Below are 23,737 nucleotides of genomic sequence, written 5' to 3' on the forward strand. Positions count from 1 at the left end.
TCGAAGTAAGTTTAGGGAGTTAAGAAAGAGGTTGAAAAGCAGGACCTCCAAGGTGGTATCTCTGGATTACTCCCAGTGCCATCAGCTAGGGAAAGTCAGAACAGGAATATAGGGCAGACAAATGAGTGGCTGATGAGATGGTGCATGGTTCTTGAATCATTGGAACCTTTCCAGGGAAGGGTTGACCCATACAATTGAGGTGGGTTGTGTCTGAACTGGAGGCTAATGCACGGGGATTTTAAACTAGATTGGCGGGGGGGTGGGGGGTGGATGAAGAGACAGAGGAGGTTAGCACACAAGTAGGAACAGCTGGAAGAGAGTTTGTGTGGAAGAAAATCAGATAGGGAAAAATTGCAGCAATGAGGATACAAGGACACATGTCAAAAAAAGTGACTAATACAGGGCTTAAGGTTTTATTAAATGCATGCAGAATAAGAAATAAAGTGGATGACCTTATAGTACAGCTACATATTGGCATGTATAATGTTGTGGTCATCACAGAATCATAGCTAAAGTATGTGCCATTGGGAGCTGAATGTCCAAGGATACACAGTGTATCAAAAGGATAGGCTCTATTGGTAAGGTGTAATATTTAATCATTAGAAAGAGATGACATGGGATTAGAAGATATAGAATTAATGTGGATTGAGTTCAGAAATGGGAAAGGTAAAAAGACACTTCGCAATTATACACAGACTACCAAACAGTAAGCAGGATGTAGACAACAAATTACAACAGCAAATAGGAAGGTGAGTCATAAGGGCAAAGTTATGATAGTCATGGGGGGTTTCAACATGCAAATAGATTGGGAAAACCAGGCTGGAATTGGATCTCGAGAGAGAGAATTTTTTGAATATTGACAGCCTCTTCGAACATTTTATGGCTGAGTTGACCAGGGAAACAGCAATTCTGGATTAGATACTGTGTAATGAACCAGTGTTAAAAAGAGAAATGAAAGTAAGGGAACCCTTGGAATGCTTTAATCATAATGTGATAGAATTTGCCCTGCAGTTTGAGAGGAAGAAACTAAAATCAGAAGTGTCAGTATACCAGTGAAACAACAGGGACTACAGAGGTATGAGAGAGGAACTTGAGGCACACTGGCAAGGAGGATGGCAGAGCACCAACGGCTGGAGTCTCTGTGAGAAATAAGGAAAATGCAGGAGAAGTACTGTATATGCTAAAACAGTAGAAATATTTGAATGGAAAAATGACACAACTGTGGCTGACAAAATAAGTCAAATCCAAAGGAAGGGCATACATGGAAGCAAAAATTAATGGGAAGATAGAGGACAGGCAAGCTTTTAAAAGCATACAGAAGGCAACTAAGAAGGTCATTAGGAAAGAAAAGATGAACTTTGAAAGGAGGCTAGCAAATGATATCAAAAGCTTTTTTTTAAAGTACATTAAGAGTAAAAGGGAGGCAAGAGTAGATACAAGACCAATAGAAAATAATGCTGGAGAAATTATAATTGGAGACAAGAAGATGGCAGCGGAACTGAATGAGTCTTCACTGTAGAAGATATTAACTGTGTACAGTACCAGACTTTCAAGTTTGTCAAGGAAGAGAGGTGAGTGCAGTCACGATCACCAGCTTGGCAAGCTGAAAGATAAGTCTCCCTGACCAGATGAAATGCAACTTCTGAAAGAAGTAGCTAACGAGATTTTGGAGGCACTAGTAACGATCTTCCAATAATCCATGGATCTGGCATGGTTCCAGAGGATTGGAAAATTGCTCCGCTATTTAAAAAGGAGGTAGACGGCAAAAAGGAAATTATAGGCCTGATAACCCAACATCAATGATTGGGAAGCTGCTGCAGTCAACTGTCAAGGATGAGGTTATGGAGTACCTGGAGGTGCATGACAAGATAGGCCAAAGTCAGCATGGTTTCCTTAAGGAATAATCTTGCCTGACAAACCTAGTGCAATTTTTTGAGGAAACCACAAACAGGCTGGACAAAGAACAGGCAGTTGGTGTTGTACATTTGGACTTTCAAAAGGCCTTTGACAAGATGCTGCACATAAGGCTGCTTCAAAAAATGAGAGCCCATGGAATTACAAGAAAGAAACTTGTATGGGTAGAGCATTGGCTGATCAGCAGAAAGCAGAGAGTAGAATAGAGGGATCCTAAACAGGTTGGCTACTGGTTACCAGCGGTGTACCACAAAGAGTCAGTGTTGGGGCTACTTCTTTTTACATTGTAATGATTTAGATTGCAGAATAAATGGCTTTGTGGCTAAGTTTGTAGACGATACAAAGATAGGTGGTGGGGGGTTGGGGGGGGGGAAGGTAGTGAAGAGAAAATGGAGAGGCTGTGGAGAGAATTAGATTAAAAGAATAGTCAAAGAAGTGGTAAATGAAATACAAAGGTAGAAGAAATAAAAAGGCAGACCATCATTTTTATGGGAAGAAAATTCAAAATTTGGGGGTGTAAAGGGATTTGGGAGCACTGTTCCCTCCCACATATGTTTTGGAACTAGTGCACAAAGTAAATTAATGTGCTCACAAAAGGTTGATTACCTAAAATAAAATAAAATCCTAACTAAATATGTTACTCTGTAGAATGCAATCATACTTGTATTATATACATGCCAATACAGTTTTATTAGCCATGAAAGGTAGGCTGTACCAAAATTATCTTGAAACAATTTCAAGCTCACATACTTTTGTCACAGGAAAAGAATTTGCAGAATGTAAGATTTTTGTGCACAATGACTACTAAAAATGAGAGGGAACATTGCTTGGGATCCCTTGTACAGGATACCCTAAAGGTTGACCTCCTGGTTGAGTTAGTGGTGAAGAAGGTGAATGCAGTGATGCATTCATATCGAGAGGCACAGGATATAAGAATAGGGATGTGATATAAGGCACTGGTGTGGCCTCACTTGGAGTACGGGGTACAATATTGGGCTCCTTATTTATGGAAGGATGTGTTGACTTTGGAGAGTGTTCACAAGAACGATTCCTTGAATGAAGGGATTAGCAAATGAGGAACATTTGATGGCTCTTGGACAGTACTCCTTGAAGTTCAGAAGAATAAGGGGGAATCTCAGAAGCATTTTGAATGTTGCAAAGCCTAGACAGAGTTGATGTGGCTAAGTTGTTTCCCATCGTAGATGAGTTAAGGACAAGAAGTCACAACTTCAGGACTGAAGGGGCGTCTATTTTCTCAGGAGAAAACACAGAATGTGGAAAACATTTATGGACCACTTGCGTGGGATTCTGGATAGGTCTGTCGTACTGAGACAGGGAAAATATAGTAGGAAAAGGGAAATGTGGTTGACAAAGCAGGTGAGGCAGTTAGTTAAGAGGAAGAAGGATGCATACATTAGATTTAGGAAGCATAAAACAGGAAGGGCTCATGAGAATTATATGGTAGTCAATAACTAACTTAAGAAAGGACTTAGGAGAGGTAAAATAGGATTAAGGAAAACCCTAAGGCATTCTATGCATATGTGAAGAACAGAAGGATGACGAGAGTGAAGGTATCCCTATCAGGATAAAGGAGGCAACGTGTGCCTGGAAGCGAAGGAAGTTGGGGAGGTCCTAAATGAATACTTAGTATTCACCAGAAAAAAGAAACTTGGTCAAGGTGAGGTCAGAATAGAACAAGCTTTTGCACTGGACCATGTTGATATTAAGAAAGAGGAAGTGCTACATCTTCTTAAAAACATTAGGATTGACAAGTCCACAGGATCGGACGAGATATACCCAAGGTTGCTATGGTATGGGAGGGAAGAGATTACTAAGGTGTTGGTGATGATCTTTACATCCTCCCTGGCTACAGGGGAGGTGCCAGGGGATTGGAGAATAGTAAATGTGGTCCCTTGTTTAAAGAAGGTAATAGGCAGAATCCTGGGAATTATAGACCAGGATCAGTAATGGGCAAGCTAGTGAAGAGGATTCTTAGGACAGGATTTATGAGCATTTAGAGAAGTCCAGTCTTCTCATGAATAGTTAGCATGGCTTTCTGAGGAGGTCAGATTTCAGATTTATTGACAGAGTACATACACAACCCCAAGGTTTTTTTTCCTCCTGCAGTCAAGGCAGAATTATCACTTCCACTTATTGTAGTGCAAAAAAACTACAAACAATCTACTCATAAAGAAATGTAAACAAACTGACTGTGCAATACAGAGAGGTAAAATAAATCAATAAAGTGCAAAGGTAAGATTCCTTAAATGAGTCCCTGATTGAGTTTGTTGTTGAGGAGTCTGATGATGGAGGGGTAGCAGCTGTTCCTGAACCTGACAGTGTGAGTCTTGTGTCACCTGAATCTCTTTCCTGATGATAGCAATGAGAACAGATCATGTGCTGAATGATATGGATCCTTGATGATTACTGCTGCTCTCTGATGGCAGCGTTCTTTGTAAATGTCTTGATGGTGGGGAGGGTTTTGCTTGTGATGTCCTGGGCTGTGTCCACTACCTTTTGCAGGTTTTTACGCTCAAGGGTATTGATGACCCCATACCAGACCACGATGCAGCCAGTCAGCACACTTTCTACCACACATCTGTAGAAATTTGCAGGATTTCTGATGTCACACCAAACCTCCGCAAACTCCGGAGGAAGTAGAGTTGCTGATGTGCTTTCTTCTTGATGCCATTAGTGTGTTGGATCCAGGAAAAATCCTCCAAGATAGTGACTCCTACAAACTTAAATTTGCTCACCCTCTCCACCACTGATCTTGGCTGTGCCTCACAAGCCTAATTGAGGTTTTTTTGAGAAGGTAACAAAATAAATTAATGAAGGTAGGGCAGAAGATGTGGTGTACATGGATTTTTGTAAGGCATTTGACAAGGCCCGCCATAGGAAATTTGTTCAGAAAGTCATGAGATGAGATCCATGGAACCTTGTCTGTGGATTCAGAATTGGCTTATCTATAGAAAGCAGAAAGTATTAGTGGATGGATAGTATTCTTCCTGGAGGTCAGTGACCTGTGGAGTTGCACAAGAATCTGTTTTGGGATTCCTGCTCTCTGTGATTTTTCTAGATGACCCGTATGAAGAATTAGAGGGAAGTACTAGGTCATTAAGTTTATGGATGATATGAGGATTGAAGGTGTTGTGGATAGTGTTGAAGTTTGTCATAAGTTACAACAGGATCGAGATAGGATGCAGAGTTGGGCAGAATAGTGACAGATGAAGTGTGAGGTGATGAATTTTGGAAGGTCAAATTTGAAGGCAGGATACATGGTAAATGGTTGGATACTTAACAGTGTGGAAGACAGAGGGACATTGGGGTCAAAATCCACAGATCTCTCAAGGTTTCCACACGAGTTGATAGGATAGTTAAGAAGGCCTACGATACGCTGGTTTTCATTAGTCAGGGGATTGAGTTTAAAAGTCAAGAGGTTATGTTGCAGTTGAACAAATTTAGAATATTGTGTTCAGTCCTGGTCACCTCATTATATGTGGAAGTTATGAAGAGGGTGTAGAGAAGATTTATTAGGATGTGGCTTGGATTGGAAAATGTGTCTTATGAGGCAAGGTTAGTAGAGTTGGGACTTTTCATTTTGGAGCGAAGAAGGGTGAGAGGCAACTTAATAGAGGTCTACAAGATTCTGAGAAGTACAGATAAGGTCAACAACCAGCATCTTTTCTCCAGGGTAGGAGTAGCAAACATCTGTACAAAGTGAAGCTTTTCACACAGAAGGTTGTGGGTGCCTGGAGTGCATTGCCAGGGATGGTGGTGGAGGCTGGAATAGGGGAGATTTAAGAGACTCTAAGACAGGCACATAGATGAAACAAAAATAGAGGGTTACCAGGTAGGGAAAGTTTAGTTTTTTTTGATAGGTCAGCACAACATCGTGGGTCAAAGGCCCTGTACTATGCTGTAATGCTCTATGTTCAATGTGATATCACTTAATCATGCACGTAGGGTTCTATGTGCGGCTTTGCTTGGCAAGTGAAGAATGATGATATACTGAATGCTGCAGGACAATATCATGGAATTGGAAGAGACAAGGAGCAATAAGGCTACCTTAAGCATATTGGAAAGTTAGGAACTTATCCTAAAGTTTTGTGAAGTCATTCTCTCATTGCCTATCATACTGCAAATCACTGCACTTGATCCCGATTCTGACATTACGTGCGTGTGTGTGTGTGTGTATGTATGTACACGTATACATACCCACACATACAATGGGTACAGGTATGTAATCTTATAACTGAACATCAGAAAACCTTCAAAAACCGAACATTTCTTAACTGCATGTACAGTATATTTTCAGGTGTTTAACTTAGTTTGAGCCAGTTTAAGTTTAAAGTTTTACTGTACATTTTACTTAAAAATACAAGGATTGCCCTCCAGCAGAATTTCAGCAATTCTGCTGAAAGGCTATTTGACAGAGAGAGCAGCTCGGGTGGGAGAGAGCGGCAGCGCAGCTCGGACAGGAAGAGAGCGGCAGCTCAGCTCGGGCAGGGAGAGAGCGGTAGTGTGGCTTGGGTGGGAGAGCAGGGAAAGAGCAGTCTGCCTTATCTCACTTCATTTACTATCTTCCCCATCCAATGTGTCCCCCACCCCTGCAATTACTTCAAAGTTTTAATATTATTCCATTATCCAAAAAAATTTCAAAATCCGAAAAGCGTCTAGCCTCCAAGATTTTGGATAAAAGATTAAGCACCTGTACTGAGCATTCAGGATCATGGGTCAGAGATGTACAGTGTTTAAAAAAAAGATATAAAACCAGCTAATCTTCTTCACCAATTTTCTAATTAAAAATTAATTCTTAATTTTAGGCACAACTCTAAGAGATGCTGAGATCACAGTCAGTTCTATTTCCCATCATTCTCAGTTGAACGTAACTCATATCATATCAGTAAAATGCAACTCAAGGAAAACATTTGACTGACCGGTTGACCTTTGGAACCTCGATCACCTCTCTTCCCTGGGAGACCTGCCCCTCCTTCTGTTCCTTTTATTCCTGGTGGTCCAGCCTGACCCCGCAAACCTCTTTCTCCCTATGACGATCACAATAGATAAAAGTACATTTATTGAAACTGATCACAGCATGCACATCATCGTTACAGTATTTGACTTTCTGCTATTGTAAACTAATAAGATTCAGTGTTTCAGTGTTCATTGAAATATTGTAGTATTATAACAATAATTACTTTCAGACAGCAAAAATAGATGGTCTCAAACAAATTTATTTTAATCTTTTAAACAGAATATCTTCCTAAATGCAGTAGATGTTAAATCAATTTAAATTTTCAATAATGAGCAATAGATTTTTCTGAGATACTAAGGAGCACAACTGCATTTAAAGCATTGGTCGGGCATGTAAAATTGAATAGTTCCTGTAATGGAATGGCTACATCCTTCTTCCATTGGCAAACCGAATGAAAATTGAATTTATTCTTTTATTATACCAATTCTTCTCTGATCTTAGCCTAAGAATGATGACACTGTGATAAAATCAAAGCTCTGTCCACAGGGCAAATGGTTTTCTACAATGCTCTTTGATACAATGGGATTGATATACAGCAAGATCACACAGACCACTTTGCCACTCTCTCAAATATGTCATACTCAAGCTTCTGAAAATATTTTACAATTAACCTTCAACACTCTACCTGCATTAGCAGAGAAAGATTCCAAAATAAAAGGCACTTTTTTATGAATCAAAATTGCTACTCCTATTGATATAGTTGCCATGGACACAGGGCCTGAGGTATTAATCAAGAAGTAAATCTGAGAATTGGTGCATAGATCCAACCAGAAAAAAATTGCCTCTAGTTTTACTTCAATTGAAATAGATTCCAATAGCCACCAGCACAGAGAAGATAACTTCATTTACACAATTACTTCCAAATAAAAAAACAGCATTAATTATTGATGTGGCCAGTTTACTTTCACTTAATTTTAGTAGGCACTTCAGTCACTTATTAGTATTCAATTGGGGACGTGAAGTAAATGTTTTTCCAGCTAGAGCCAAATGATGATAAAGAATTATTATTTATAAAATAATTTGAAGCAAAAGGACAGAATAATCTGCAATTGCTATTTATTTGACCAAATTATTATTGCATTTATTTATTCATATGCTTTAAAAAGCATTCTGGTGAGAAACTATGTGTAATTATTTAATAAATAAGTACAATTTGTTAATCCCTCCACAGGCGCATATATAGACATGTTGAATTTTGTGGCACACAGTCTATCAGGTCAGCACTAGCAATGGGGTATCTGGAAGAAATGAAGATTGGATGTCCATAATAAAATCACCTCAAGGTGACAGAATTGTTAGCATTGGAGAAACAGAGGAATCTTGGGGTTCAAGTCCATAGATCCCTTAAGATTGCCACACAAGTTGATAGGATGGTTGAGAAAGCAATATAGTGGACTGGACTTCATTTGAAGGGCATTGGGTTTAAGAGCCACAAAATAGATTTGTAGTTCCATAAAACTTTGGCCAGACTACACTTGGGGTCTAATTCAGTTCAATCTATTCAGTTGTGGTCACCTCATTACAGGAAGGATATGGAAGATTTAGAGAGGCTGCAAAGGAGATTTAGCAGGATGCTGTCTGGATTGGAGAGCATATCTTGTGAAGAAAGGTTGAGCAAACTAGGGCTTTTCTCTTTGGAGTGATGGAAAATTAAAGGCAACTTAATAGAGATGCACAAGATTATGAGAGGCAAAAATAGGGTGGACAGCTGGGACATTTTTCCCAGGATGGCACTGGCCAATGCCAGAAGACATGCATTTAAGGCGAGTAGAGGAAAGTTTAGGGGTGATTTCATAGGTAGATTATTTTACACAGGCAGCCACCTTCTCGCCTATTTGCTCCTCTAATAAGTTCTGTTTCAGGGTGGAAATTCAGCTTCATTCTAACAATGTTAATTTGCATAAGATCAGATTAGAGGAGGAACTCTGGTTATTACAATAAAATATCTTTCAAGGGATGTTTAAGAGAGATGGCAGTTTTTAAATGTATCAGTTTGCATATTGTTTTAATTTTTGATTACATTTCTGTTTCTCATCTATTGAAAATACTCTGGCTTCAAGAATGGGGACATTGGCTGTTCTGTAAGACTGTTCAGTGAGCTGTTTCCTGCTATTATTAGCAAGTATAATAATGATAGCGAACATTTCAGTTTGACCACAGCATTGTAGGGAAAAGATATAAAATAAAATGTGAATTTATTTGTATGTGTTCCATGGCACAAGAAAATGCTCACAATTTGCTAAACAGATGAAGAAAAGGTGTGATTTTGCCTCTTTTGTTGAGAAGTGACAACTGAGCACATTAGAAACAGAATAAAAATGGGGCAAAAATGGCAGATTCTGGAAACCTGAAACAAAAACAGAGAACAGTGCATGCATGTAACTGGTTGGGCAGCAACAGTGGGGAGGGAGACCTTTAGTCTGATGAATGGTCCTTGACCTGAAATGTCAAATCTGTTTCTCTAATGAACCTTGGTGATAACAACAAAAACTGCTGGGAGCACTCAGCAAGTCAAGCAGAATCTGTGGCAAGAGAAACAGAGTCAATGTTTCAGATTGCTAACCCTCAGGAAGGTGAGGAAGTCTCTTTAATTTGAAATAATAACCCAATTTCTCTTTCCACAGTGGCATTTTTTGACTTTCATTTTCAGTTGAGTTTGTTTTGCTCTGAATTGGCAGAGCAGCCGGTTACACTCGGGTGATCTGTAAAAGTGTTAACCATATAACCGTTTACAGCATGGAAACAGGCCATGTCGGCCCTTCAAGTCCGTACCAGTTCACTTGAACAACTCCACTAACTCCTCCGCAAACGCCTGAGGAAGAATTGCACTTGAACTTATCTCGGTAGATTTTTTTTCACTATATAACTTTGTAAAACAACCAGATTTTTAAAAAATGGTCTTGCCAGTGTTATATGATTCATCACAATTTGTTTGGTGTACTTGGAAATGTATTTATCTTTAATTTTAAATAGTAGAATAAATCAGATCATTTTGACTCTCACTACTTTTCCATTCACTTAATATTCTTTTGACAGCTTCAGTTGTCAGGATGATTGCTGTTTCACATGAACATACATGCAACTTTAAATTTTATTTGACAGATTTTCCCAAAGGAGTAGGATTTCAGGAAATGGTTGAAAGTAGGTGGAAGAGGTTTCATTTAAATTATAAAAAAATCTTTTACATGCATCAAAATATATGAATTAAGTTAATACATCCCATTTTTTTAATTACAGAAGCTTAATTCAGAAGGTATATCAATTTTTAGATTAATTTTTCCTAAATCTGAGAGGCTAAATTTTTTTTTTGGATATATTGTGATAGCTTTATTGGTATATATGGTAAGATGATTCCAAAATTAGAAGTATGTTTAACTTAAATGAAAAATAGGGACATTCATTGAAATGGCAAAAATTTATGGGGAGATTAAAAGTGTGAACTGAAGATAACCAGATTCCATTATTTGCATCAGATGAAGTCTGGTCTGCCCTGAAGTTGGCGGCAGCTACTAAGTTACACAGGATTCCAACCTTTTCAGTCTGAAACCTTTAACAGCCCTATTATCCCATCCTTTTCACTAACCTGACTTGACAATAGAAACACAAGAAATTTTGAAACAATGTCTCAGTGATACAATTCAAAGCACCAGAGACTTTAAATCAAATAGTTTCCAGAAATATTAGAGACTAAATTAATCATGTAGCTTTCTGCTCAGACTTGGCCAGAATTTGTTCAAGAGATCACCTGAGGATAACAGGTGCTAACAGTAGTATCTCATTGGCGGAGACGTCGCCGCAACCAAAACATGGCTTGTGTTCTCACTAAGGTGACGCCAGGGCGACGTCGCAGCGACTAATGTTCTCCACGACTGGGGAGACGTCTCCGTGACCTCTCCACAGCGTTGCCGCGACCTCTCCTCAGTCTTCTTGGTCTCCAGCAGGTCTCGGCGACATCGCAGAGAGGTCTCAGCAACGTCGCGGAGGCATCTCCCCAGTCACGGAGACCTGCTGGAGACTGGAAAAAGTCTCCAGAAAAATTGAACTTGTTCGATTTTCCGGTGACTCCTTGGAGACCCGGCTAGTCTCCAGGAGATGTTGCTGAGATGTCTCCGCAACCAGCGAAGACTCGAGTCGCCAGCAGGTCTCCACCTAGTCTCCAGGCCAGTGAGATAGGCCCTTAAGTGGGTGAAGAATGAACCAAATGAATTCAGTAAGAATCTCAGCAAAATTGTTTATTTAGTATGGACAAAACAATGTAAGCTTCTATTACACAGATTGAGTTGTGTTTTACACTATTTCAAGGAATGTTTTTGACTTGGTGTTTTGATTAAATTCATAAGTTAAAAAAATCCCCTAATAATCACTAAAATTGCAATATTTAAATATTGCCATAAATTACAGCGAATTGACCTAACATGAGAGTAGCTGAACCACCAAACATGAGTACTTTGCAGTTGAGGGTCCAACTGAATTCAGATATCTGACAACTTGAAGGTGCATTAATACAGTAACTTCCCTATTTAATCAAAACAGGATTTCAAAAATACTATTTGAACTACTAATTGAGGTAGCATGTTTCCTAATTTTGATTTTGCAGTAAGGGTGGTTTATTAAATTAGTGGATTGTATCAGGAGCTGAAATATTAATGTTACTTATTAAATGTTATTCTATTTATTGTTAAATTTGTGTATCTATTGCTAAGAAAAAAAATGGTATTTTGAAAGTAGCTCATAGTTAATAAAGTATATTAAAACTAAGAACACTATCATCATTTATGTAACTATATCTACTTTTACATTTAAGTATCAGCCAAGCATATAGGTTTAAAGCAATAGATGAGAAATGAATCCATCATTGAGTACCACAGCAAGTACTGAGGGCAACATGGCCAATTCCGGATCTTATTTTCTATGTTCGACTGAACCAATAATTTTGCTACTCAGAGTGAATGGCATCACTACTGAGCCAAGGTGAGGCTTGAAAAGGCGTAGAATAACAATGGCTTTCCAAAACAAAACATAATTCGCAAAATGCAACACAAAGGTATTATCTCATATATTGTGCTTCTTTCAGTAGAATGGGAATTCATTCCAGCATACAGTAAAATTCCAACCGGCCACCATATGACAAAATGGAAACCTTGATGTTGGGCATCTAGCTCAGAAGTAATGTTTGCCATACTCCTTTTCAACTCACGGAGACTCCAATTCTTCTGGTGAACTCTCCTTGCTCACTGGAACATTTATCAAATGCCATAACATTTAATTTAATTAAAATATTTTGGTATTAATAGAAATAGCATCCAGTGGTCCAGAAAATTTGCCAGTTTTACATCAATAAAGTTCTGAACATGTGGGATTTTTGCACCTCTTCTGTATTGCATGAACAGATCACCTTTAAACAACAATCTTTGTCTTTCTCATTATCAAGTTATTATTCAGGACTATTTTATGTTATTGATCTGAAACCTGGAAATCTCAAACCTGCTTACCTTAAAGCCAGGGGCTCCCTGAGGTCCAGGCAATCCGGGGACTCCAACACGGCCAATTGCCCCAATTGCACCAATCAATCCCATACTCCCATCATCTCCTTGTTCTCCCTATAGCATGAGGAAAAGATGCAATATGAACAAGCTTAAAGGATATAAACTCGATGAGTGCTAGTTCTAAAACTACAGTAAAAGTTATAATACATTGTACTAAAATAAAATAATCTAGGAATACATAAAAATGGATAACTTATTGGGATCCAATGTGCAATCATTTCACTTCATGATCATGTACATCTCAGTCAGATTGCCTTTTCTCTAAAAACATATTCATTCTCCAGTATTTTAATGACAAAAACTTCCAAGCATAATTGCAAATTTAGTCAATTTCTTCTCTAGCTTCACTGGCTCAGCATCCTTCATAAAGCAGGTCCCACTGTAATAAAAGTTTGGGTGCTGTGGCGCGAGCAATGACCACTCGCAGACACGAAGCAAGGAGTCAAAGGCTTTATTGATCAGAAGACCCAGACATGCCTCTACATGCTGCTGGCTCACGTCCAAGGCATGTATGAAGGAGGAGACTAGGGCTCTCAGCCTTTATTAGGGGATCTATGGGGAGGAGCTACATGTATAGAAGACAGGCCAGCCTGCCCAGCCCATTGAGGACATGCCCAGACATGCCCGCAGTACTGTGCTCCACCACAGGTGCTAACTTAAAAAAAAATTGATAGCTTCATTGCTCACTCAAAGTAAATTGAGTTAAAAATAACACCTCCTCTCTTCACTATAGGTGAAATAGATAGCCACAGGGGGGTAAACTGTATAGAAAACAAACATTTGTTATTAATTAGAGGTTAGTTACAAGGACGGTGTTTTGATGGCTGACTGCAGTTGGAAGAAGGGCACATCATGTGTAAAAAAGATTCTCTGGTAAAAACAGATCAATGTTTAATTGTCTGCCAATATCTGAATGCTGTTAACATTGAGATTTCCTGACTGTTTCAAAGGAAATTCTTTTGCATGAAAGATATTCCATGGGACTAATAACACCCTCTTGACTACTGCTCTTTGGATGCAAACAGGATAATTAGTCTCTGGAGATGCTGAAAGGACATGTAATGTCTTACACTGAATGAATAATTCTATGATTAATTTTTCCTAAGAAAGAGTGGACTACGTCTAAATACTCTAAAGTTCTGCGTAATACCATTAAAAAACTTGCAGCTTCCACAATATTAAATCTTTCACCAATTATTTTATGACCTAAAAGTTCATGGAGTGGTGTGAAAATTCCTAGAACATATTACCATGTGAGGTATGATGTTTGGCATTTTACTTGAACCTCTGTTATAATATAACACACAATTAAATATAAACCAGCAGTTATTACAGAGGGCATTGCCCTTATCACCAGCCTCCAATCTATTTGTGGACAATGGCACTGATAGGATTTATTAACTGACTTGTTAGGCAGTTAGTCTTCACTTCTCAAATATATTATTTATGTGCAATCATTATGTATTGGATTGCAATGGTTTTTTGATGGATAAACCTTTGCTTGGCAGTAGTAGTATCGCATGTACAAATGAGTGGTTTATTTAGTTTCAATATTACTGTTACTGATTGAGACTTCTCCAGGGATGATTTACTGTGCTGTAATTACATAGTCATACAGTGCGCAAACAGGCCCTTAGTCTTAACTTGCTCACACCAACCAAAATGTCCTGCCCACATTAGACCCATCTGCCTGCATTTGCCCCTTATCCCTCTAAAAGCACATTGAAATGCTGGAGGAACCCAGCTGGTCTTTTCAGCATCCAAAAAAAGCAAAGATATATTGCTGACATTTAGGGCCTGAGCCTTTCTTCATGGAATAAGCTAGAAGCAGGAAATCTCAGGAAGTCTCAGAATTCAGACAGTGCAGGCTGGGGAGGAACCCAGACCAATAAAAGGTATTGTTAATTGGATATGATAAGGGATGAGGTAAGAATTTATTATGTTTGTGTGAAAGGAGACAGGGAAAAGGGAGAGAGACAGAGCTGAAGAGGTGATGGGGAAGAAGTGAGGGGGGGGGGGGGGTGGGGATTTAACTGAAAGCCAGAGAAGTTGATATTAATGCCATCTGGTTGGAAGGTACCTAGTCAGAAGATGAGGTGTTGTTCCTCCAATTTGTGGGTGGTCTCAGTCTGGCAGTGCATGAGATCATGGACAAACATGCCAGCAAGGGAATGGGATGGGGAATTGAAATGGGTGGCCACAGGGAGATCCATGCTATGTTGGTGGACAGAGCTGAGGTGCTCCACAAAGCGATCTCCCACTCTGCGTCCAGTCTCTCTGATGCAGAGGAGACCTCAAAGGGAGGACCAGATGCTGTATATGACCCCTACAGATCCATGTGAAGTGCTGCTTCACTTGGAAGGACTATTTGGGGGCCTCGAATGATGGTGAGGGGAGAGGTTGCACCCATAAGTGCAGCATCTCCTGTGGTCACAGGGGTAGGTCCCAAGGGGACGATTGGTGGTGAGGGAGGAGTCATGGAGGGAGCAGTCCTTGTGGGAGAGGGGAGAAGAAGGGAATGTGTCTAGTGGTGGGATCACTTAGAAGGAGGTGGTAATGGAAGAGGAGGATGTGTTGGATGCGGAGGACAAGAGGTCAAGGACAAGAAGAATCCTGTCATTGCATGTAGGGGCAGAGGGAGGCAGGGTAGATGTGCGAGTTATGGTTAATTTTCACTGCAATCTGCAGACCTTTGTGTTTCAGCCATGCCCATGTATCCATCCAAACGTTTCTTGATCGTTGCTTGTCCTATACACCCACCATCCTGTGTAATAAATTTATGTCTTCAGGTTCTCAATTCCCCTACTCTTGGCAAAAGACTTTGAACATTCACCTGATCTATTCCTCTCATGATTTTGTGTACACTTAAATTATTATGTCAAAGATGTCAAGTCATATATTTTCATCATTATCAGAAGCTCCCTCTTACTGTATTTCCTGGTTTAGCATCAATTCCTGGAAATCCATCCAACCCTGGAGCACCCTCATGACCTTGCCGGCCAACAACACCCCTTGGACCAGGAGGCCCGACTGGACCCTGAATGTTAGAAACAAAAAATGTTGTAATGATGTAAGAATGTAACATACATAACATTAATTTCCATACCATTTAATATTCTTGCAAAAACACCTAGGACAGTAGCTCAAAACTACTTAATTAAAGCAAAAGCACCTTGGAACATTTTGTAAGGTATCTGAAAGGCATCATATTCTTTTCCTTCAGTGCACCACAACTAGATTTACTGCTATGCAGATACCTAATCACATTCTCGGAATATCAGTGCCCTTTGTAGCCAATGAAATAGTTTGAATTTCAGTTCGTGCTAAAAAGAGTATGGGTCTGCCAAATTGAAATATTGCAGAAACCATGGGTCCTGCAACATTTGACATCTAATGTAAAGCCGATATTGTCTAACCTACTCCTATTCCTGATACCTCTGACCTCCCTCTCAGATGCTATCATGGCTTATGACGTGGAGGTCCCAGATTGTTAACATTCCTGATTTGGATGGTTTCTGGGGCCTTACCCTTCTTTTCAGCAGTTTCTTGGATCTCTGGCCTTTCTCTTAATTGACCCTAGTATCCTGAGCCTTGAGTTTATTTGATGATGGGATTTCTGGTCTCTATCTCAGGCACTCCTGTAACCTGGAGTCTCCTTCCCAATCCCAGACTCGCCTGTCTTTACAGCAGACATTGTGAACTAAATCAACTAAAAAGTGTTTAATCCAGAAAAAAAATATGCCTACTGGCTTTTCCAGATTTTCATATTTAATAAAGCTGAATAAATTTTCTACAATTTCATCTGACTGTAACTAAGCCACAATGTTTTGTAATTCATCGTCAATTTAGGCAACATGCAAGTCATACGAAACACTTACTGGTGGGCCTGGGCTTCCTCGCATACCTCGGACACCTTTTTTTCCTTTGCGCCCCTGTTTAAAAGAGGAATGATTATCTGAGGTTTGTCATTTTGTTACTGATGTAACCTGCGATGCGGCTCAATGGAATTCAGCTTCATTTCATTTGCTTTAGTTTTTTAAAAATCTCTGCAGTTCATGTCACAAGAGGCTAAGGTCTGAGTTTTTGGCTTTTATTTTAGCTATCTGCTGTACTCACCCCTTGAGGTTTGGTTCCATTGCTCTCAATGAAATCAATGATCAGGAACAGAGTAAAATATACAGCCTAGTTAACTTTCTTCCCCTTTGTGATTACATTGCATTTGTGACAGTTGAATTCCAGACTAATGAAAAGTCAGAATAAGGGTTAGAAAATGCAATTGATCCACAGAAATAAAAAAAAACAACTCTACTTGCAATGAAGAGTAACAGGGTGCTTAACTTTAGAATGTAACATTTAATTTGTTTTACAAAATCATAGATGCTAGCGAATGGTATGGCTGGTCTCTAATAAATAATTCGTTACTGCAATAGTCATCTTAAGTTGACTTGATTTCCCCACATTGGCAAATTTTACTTGTTCTTGCAGGTCTAATTGCTGGAAAATAGGAGGAAATCTATGCTTGCCTACTGCTGTAAAATGAAGTGGGAGTTCGACAAAATAAAAAAAATAACAAGCTGGTTGAACATGATTTTCTTTCCCTTAACTTTTACCTATTCTGCTAATATTTTGGAACATTATGGGACATTTCACTATATTAAAGTCATTTCACTATTCTTCATATTGCTTTTGCAAATCTGCCATTTTTCATTTGCTCTGCAGGATACAAATTGTAAATAGAAGGCTTATTTCTTTTCTGCACAAGTATGACTTTAATTGTTATATATAATGATGCTGTAGATCAGGGGTGTCAAACTCAAATTCACGGAGGGCCAAAATTAAAAACTTGGACTAAGTCGAGGGCCGAACTAAATATTTATTGAAAATTTTCAACAACATCTGCATGTTTTCTCTTCTTTCAATATATGTAATGTTAAACTTTAGGATATAACTTTAGGAGGATAATGTTACAGGTCAGGAGTAGGTAGCTCAAGTTCACCCTTTGCTTGACCTGAGGGAAACATATTTGGTCCCTGTGGAGATGTAGTCAGCATTCACAGGCTGTGTCCATTTTGGCCTGCATCAGGACTCAGCATTTCCTGCTCACTCCTCAGGCTCTAGGCCTCTATCCACCCTTGACCCACCATCCCTCTACCTGACCAGTCCTTTACCCAACCTCTACTCACCCCTCACTCCACTCACTCTGCCTCTACCCATCCCATCCTATACACACCCCTCTACTGCCTCTCCCCTCAACCTGTTCCTCCCTCTACCCGTCTCTCACCCTCTAATCACCCCTCCCCTACTCGTCCTGCCCCTCCCCTTTTACCTCTTCCCTATCCACCCCTCCTTCTACTCATCCCTCCCTCTAACTGCCCCTCGCACCACCATAACTTCCCCTCACCTACACCCTCTGCCCACCCCTGCTTACCCACCCACTCAGGCCCAGCGCGCTGCCGATCAGCCTTTGCGGAACAGCAGGGGCCGTGCACAGCCTGCCATGTCCGTCACGCCGACAGGAAATCACAGGTGCTCGCCAATCCGCCGCACCGCTCGACAGGTGGGAGTAGTGACTGGTTGTGCGGGGAGCCTTCCAACTGGCTTGCCGGTTGATGACATCGACAGACTTCTCGTGTTACAATTTTGTTTTCCCCGTTCTCAAAGTTTGCACGGTCAACCTGCAACACTCTTACTCCCTCCGCGTCCCGTGGATCTGATGCCCGGGTGTTGTTAGGATTCCCAGCAGAAAGTTTGTGGAACTTTACCATTCTGGATTCCTTTTTGAGAATATTCTGGCCATCTTTTAAGGGGGGTGGTTTTAGGGGGGAGTGGATAGTTAGGGGGTGGGGAAGGATGTGCAATGAAGGGGGAGGATGGTGGGGGTGACATTACCAAAAAACAGCATTGGCTCTCGCTGCAGGGCGGGCCACCTCTAATACATTTTTGAAATGATCTTGCGGGCCAAATATAATTATATGGCCCGCGGGCCAGAGTTTGACATGTGTGCTGTAGATGATCGTGTTATATGGTGAGCTCTCCACTGGCCACCGAGACAGAGGTGCACCAAAGAAGAGGTACAAGGACTGCCTAAAGAAATCTCTTCGTGCCTGCCACATTGACCACCGCCAGTGGGCTGATATCGCCTCAAACTGTGCATCTTGGCGCCTCACAGTTCGGCAGGCAGCAACCTCCTTTGAAGAAGACCGCAGAGCCCACCTCACTGACAAAAGACAAAGGAGGAAAAACCCAACACCCAACCCCAACCCACCAATTTTCCCTTGCAACCGCTGCAACCGTGTCTGCCTGTCCCGCATCGGACTTGTCAGCCACAAACGAGCCTGCAGCTGATGTGGACATTACCCCTTCATAAATCTTCGTCCGCGAATCCAAGCCAAAGAAGAAGAAAGATGTCTTACACAATGAAATGGGAGAATTGAATGTGAAAGTTGCTAATAGTTACAAAAGAAGTGCTAACAGCAGTTTAACTAGCAACACTTCATTCTTAACCTTATAATAGTGCAGACATGGAGTGTTAATGTTCAGTGATAACATGTACCAGCATATTCCGACAAACTGATTGAAGCTGCATTCATGGTTTCCAGTTTTTAATGGTGCTGCTTAATCATCAATGAAAGCTAGTAAGTAGAATAGAGCATGCATAAATTTTTTGTTGTTTTCATGACTGGGTGAAACATCTTAAAAGAATTACCGTTGCTTGCCATCTTACCATATACATGTCAGAAGGAACTAGTGTTTTTGAACATGAATTGACAAAGGAATTACCATTCAAACATTGTGCATTTCTGAAGTATATTGTTCCAAACTGTATTCTGGTGAATGCATCTATGAGTAGCCTTTCAGAGTGCTGGGCTTAAACTTTCACAAATGTAGCCCAAAATAACACAGCACATGAATATATCATAAAATTCAAAGTTCTTACACAAGGTATGATGATCACAGTTTTGCCTTTCTTTCAATGAATGGCAGCCTTTCAATAGTAATTGTCTTGATGTTTTCCTTTAACTTTTGAACCCATTCCATTTGAAACACAAGATAAATTGCAAATTCTACTTGTCAGTTGCAACTTTCAAACTCTTGGCTTAGTTGCAAAGTTATGTGGCTCGTAATTGCCATGGTGGAAAGGTTCTTATGAACTTAAGGGAGAATGCTGTTGTGGGATTTGTAATGACTTGCACTATTTATTTTGTTGACAATTCTACATTAAGGTTGCAAGACAATTCTTCGCACACTTGGAAAACACTTCCAAAGTTAGCAGTGTTTTGGTACACTGTCATTAAGGATTGTGAGTTTGACTGAAGTAAGAAATAAAATATTGACGTTAGCTTACAAAAGCAAAGAATTATGCTTTTGGCTTGAAATAGAGAAAATTGAAATTATAGCCAGTTGATTTACAACCAAGAATTTACTGTGCTTAATCCTATACTGTATTTAAGATCCAATTAAAAAAAAAAAATGACAGAAGCTCTAAAAACTTAGTAATGAAATGTACTGAAACACCAGACACAATGCCTTACAAAGTGCAATCATATAACCTGTATAAATTCTGATGCTAATCCAAGACAAGGATTATTCAACATCGTTCTTATGAAATTTTTAGTTAATAATTTCAGGATGACATTGACAAATATCTGATTGATTTGTCTCTTCCTTAGTAATTCCTTTAAAGAGTTACTCCATCACTTGTTGCAACACAGGACATTCAGCTCATTGGGTACTTTTGAATCCTGATGGAACAAACCCCTCAGTTCCATTTCCCCTCTCTTTATTTTCCTGTATGCCTGCAACTTTCTCTCATATCAATAAACTCTCTTGGATTCTTTTGCCATTCACCTGCACTAACATGTTATTTACAGTAATCAATTAATTTACAAGCACATGTTTGCAACATGAGAGAAAATTAAGCGCAAGACAGATACCCACACAAACCATGGAGAATATGAGGCTAATCTCACATTAGTCACCATACTGTTACGAGCCCAGAGGACCCCAAAACCCAGCAGCAATAGATATTCACAAAGACAAATGGTTACTTAAACAAAAGTTGCTTTTAATTGTAAGGTGAAAACATCATGAGATGGGACCGGAGAAGGAGTCACCCAGTACTAAGGAGTAACAGAATGCAGATGTGACCTTGTACACTCAAGATAAGCTTTGCACTAACAAGAATGATGTGCAGCAGACTAACAGAGAAGGGTAGCAACAGTTTATTCATTGGACAATGTAATGGTATGATAATTTACTAAGTACGTATCCTGAGGTATGAAAAAAAAACCACTTGCTGATAACGGCAGAATGCGCCTTCTCCAACTAACACTGTTAGTTGCAAGTGTTACAATCCGGCAATAAAGAACAAAGAACCTTGATTTCGACTCAGTCTGGTGTTTGACTCACTCATTCATGAACAAAGCAGACCTAACATAATTATCTTTAAACATGAAAACAGATTCACAGTTAAACTTATCACTATTGACTTAACTAACCTAACTTAACCCTCTTCTAATTCTAAGCACATGTGCAAGTAATGTGTAAGTTCAGAAAAGTTCTTTGATTCACAGTCTAATCTCACTTCTCATTCCTCCAAGTTCACTGGTTGCAGGCAATTCTTATTCTGTGCACAGAATTTAACATTTATATATAACCATATAACCGTTTACAGTATGGAAATAGGCCATATCGGCCCTTCGAGTCCACCCTGGATCACTTGAACAACTCCACGAGTTCCCCCCTCCCACTCTCCACCCATAACCCTCCAACCCCCTCATATCCATGTACACATCCAACCTTCTCTTAACTGACAGAAAGGACCCTGCCGTAATGATCTCCTCTGGAAGATCGTTCCATTCTGCCACCACTCTCTGAGTGAAGAAGCATCCTCTAACATTTCTCCTAAAGAAGTTTTCCCCTTTACCCTTAACATGCCCTCTTGTTCCAACCTCCCCTGCCCTCATGGAAAGAGTCTACTCACATCTAATCTATCTATTCCCTTCATAATTTTAAATACAGGTACATGATCCTTTATCCGGAATCCTTGGGGGGCAGTGTGTTCCAAATTTCTGATTTTTCCGAATTTCGGAAAGCCCACCTGAATTGTGCTGCCATATCCACCCCCACCCTCTTCCAGTTGCCCAGCTGTCTCCCCCAACCATGGTCCCACGGCCACCTCCCCCAAACGCTGGTCTCTCGGCCCCCTGGATGTCTCCCCCAACCACCGGTCCCTCAGCTGTCCCCCAACCGTGGTTCCTCGGCCACCCGGCTGCCTTCCCCAACCACGGTCCCTTGGCCACCCAGACGTCTCCCCTGACTGCCGGTCCCTCACCCGCTCAGCAGTCTCCCCCAACCGCGGTCCCTCGACTGCCCAGACATCTCCCCCGACCTCCGGTCCCTCAGCTGCCCGGCAGTCTCCCCTAACCGTGGTCTCTCGGCTGCCCAGACATCTCCCCCGACTGCTGGTCCCTCAGCTCTCTCCCCCAACCGTGGTCCCTCAACCACTCGGCTGCCTGCCCCAACTGCGGTCCCTCGGCCACCCTTTACAACCTGCGATCCCTCGGTCGCCTGGCCACCTTCCCCAACCGCGGTTCCTCGGCTGACTCCCCCGACCGTGGTCCCTTGGCCTCCCGGACGTCTCCCTTGACCGCCCAGCAGTCTCCTCCGACCACCCGACAGACTCCTCCGACCTCCAGTCCCTCAACCGCCCAGCCGCCTCCCCCAAACGCAGTCCCTTGGCCGCCCGGACGTCTCCCCCGACCGCCAGTCCCTCAGCCGCCCAGCAGTCTCCCCCAACCGTGGTCCCTTGGCCGCCTGGACGTCTCACCCGACCGCCGGTCCCTTGAATGCCTCCCCCAACCATCAGTCCCTCGGCCGTCTCCCCCGACTGCGGTCCCTCAGCTGCCCGGCCGCCTCTCCCAACCGCCGTCCCTCGGTCATCTGGGTATCTTCCCTGACCGCCAATCCCTCAGTCACATCCCCCAACTACCGGTCCCTCAGCCGTCTCCCTTGACCGCGGTCCCTCAGCTGCCCGGCCGCCTCCCTGACCGCCGGTCCCTCAGCCGCCTCCCCCGACCACTGGCCCCTCAGACGCCTCCCCCAACCACTGGTCCCTTGGCCGCATCCCCCAACCGCTGGTCCTTCGGCCACCCAGCAGTCTCCCCTGGCCGCCCGGCAGTTTCCCCAGACTACCAGGCAGTCTCCCCAGACTACCAGGCAGTCTCCCCAGACTACCAGGCAGTCTCCCCAGACTACCAGGCAGTCTCCCCAGACTACCAGGCAGTCTCCCCAGACTACCAGGCAGTCTCCCCAGACTACCAGGCAGTCTCCCCAGACTACCAGGCAGTCTCCCCAGACTACCAGGCAGTCTCCCCAGACTACCAGGCAGTCTCCCCAGACTACCAGGCAGTCTCCCCAGACTACCAGGCAGTCTCCCCCGACCACTGGTCCCTCAGCCGCCCAGCCGCCTCCCCCAACCACGGTGACTCAGCCACCTGGGCAGGCAGTCTCCCTTGGCCGCCTCCCCCGACTGCCCAGCAGTCTCCCTTTTCCCCGACTGCCGGTTCCTCGGCTGCCTCCCGCAACCGCTGGTCCCCACTTGACGGATTTTGGAGCTTTCAGGATTTTAGATGTCTGAATAAAGGATCGTGTACCGATACCTCTATCACAGGGGTGTCAAACTCAAATTCACGGAGGGCCAAAATTAAATACTTGGACTAAGTCGAGGGCCAAACTAAATATTTATTGAAAATTTTCAACAACATCTGCATGTTTTCTCTTCTTTCAACATATGTAATGTTAAACTTTTTCTTATTAAAATAAATGTTTAATAATAGTTTTGGATAAACTCTTTCCAGAAGCATTAACAAATGAGAAATAAAATATTCAATAAATAATATTTCTCTATAGAGGATTTGTCAAATGTTGCTAGTGTGCTGTCGATTAGTAAAATCTGAGGGCTATTGAGAATGTGGGAGAATAACATGATTCCTGAAACAATCAAATGGGTGACTGATTGTGGGCATGAACTCTAGCAGGGTTATTTGCCATGCCCTTTTTCCATTGGTACAGATATCCTTTGATTTACACACTTTTCAAGTTTTATGCCTAATGAGCTTGTATCCAGGTGCAGGACCATTTTTAACCAGGAATATATTTATCACTGTTGCATGAAACCATTGGAAGATCGTTTTATCCTGAGATTAAAGTTCATAATACTTACTCAGGCCTGTGTGCG

The 23,737-nt window shown here is 41.6% G+C and overlaps 1 protein-coding gene across 5 annotated transcripts in view; it reads right to left on the reverse strand.

The window, feature by feature from the left end:
• Positions 1-23,737, reverse strand: part of col27a1b (collagen, type XXVII, alpha 1b) — a 474,822-nt gene that overhangs the window by 25,216 nt on the left and 425,869 nt on the right. For all 5 annotated transcript variants that reach the window (XM_069885118.1, XM_069885099.1, XM_069885108.1 and 2 more), the window contains 4 exons: positions 16,377-16,430; positions 15,428-15,535; positions 12,445-12,552; positions 6,855-6,962 (listed from right to left, as the gene is read on the reverse strand). In XM_069885118.1, the coding sequence (XP_069741219.1) occupies positions 6,855-6,962; positions 12,445-12,552; positions 15,428-15,535; positions 16,377-16,430 (378 nt within the window). The remainder of the gene's footprint in view (positions 1-6,854; positions 6,963-12,444; positions 12,553-15,427; positions 15,536-16,376; positions 16,431-23,737) is intronic.

The sequence above is a fragment of the Narcine bancroftii genome, chromosome 1, assembly GCF_036971445.1.
Source record: "Narcine bancroftii isolate sNarBan1 chromosome 1, sNarBan1.hap1, whole genome shotgun sequence".
Lineage (NCBI taxonomy): Eukaryota > Metazoa > Chordata > Chondrichthyes > Torpediniformes > Narcinidae > Narcine > Narcine bancroftii.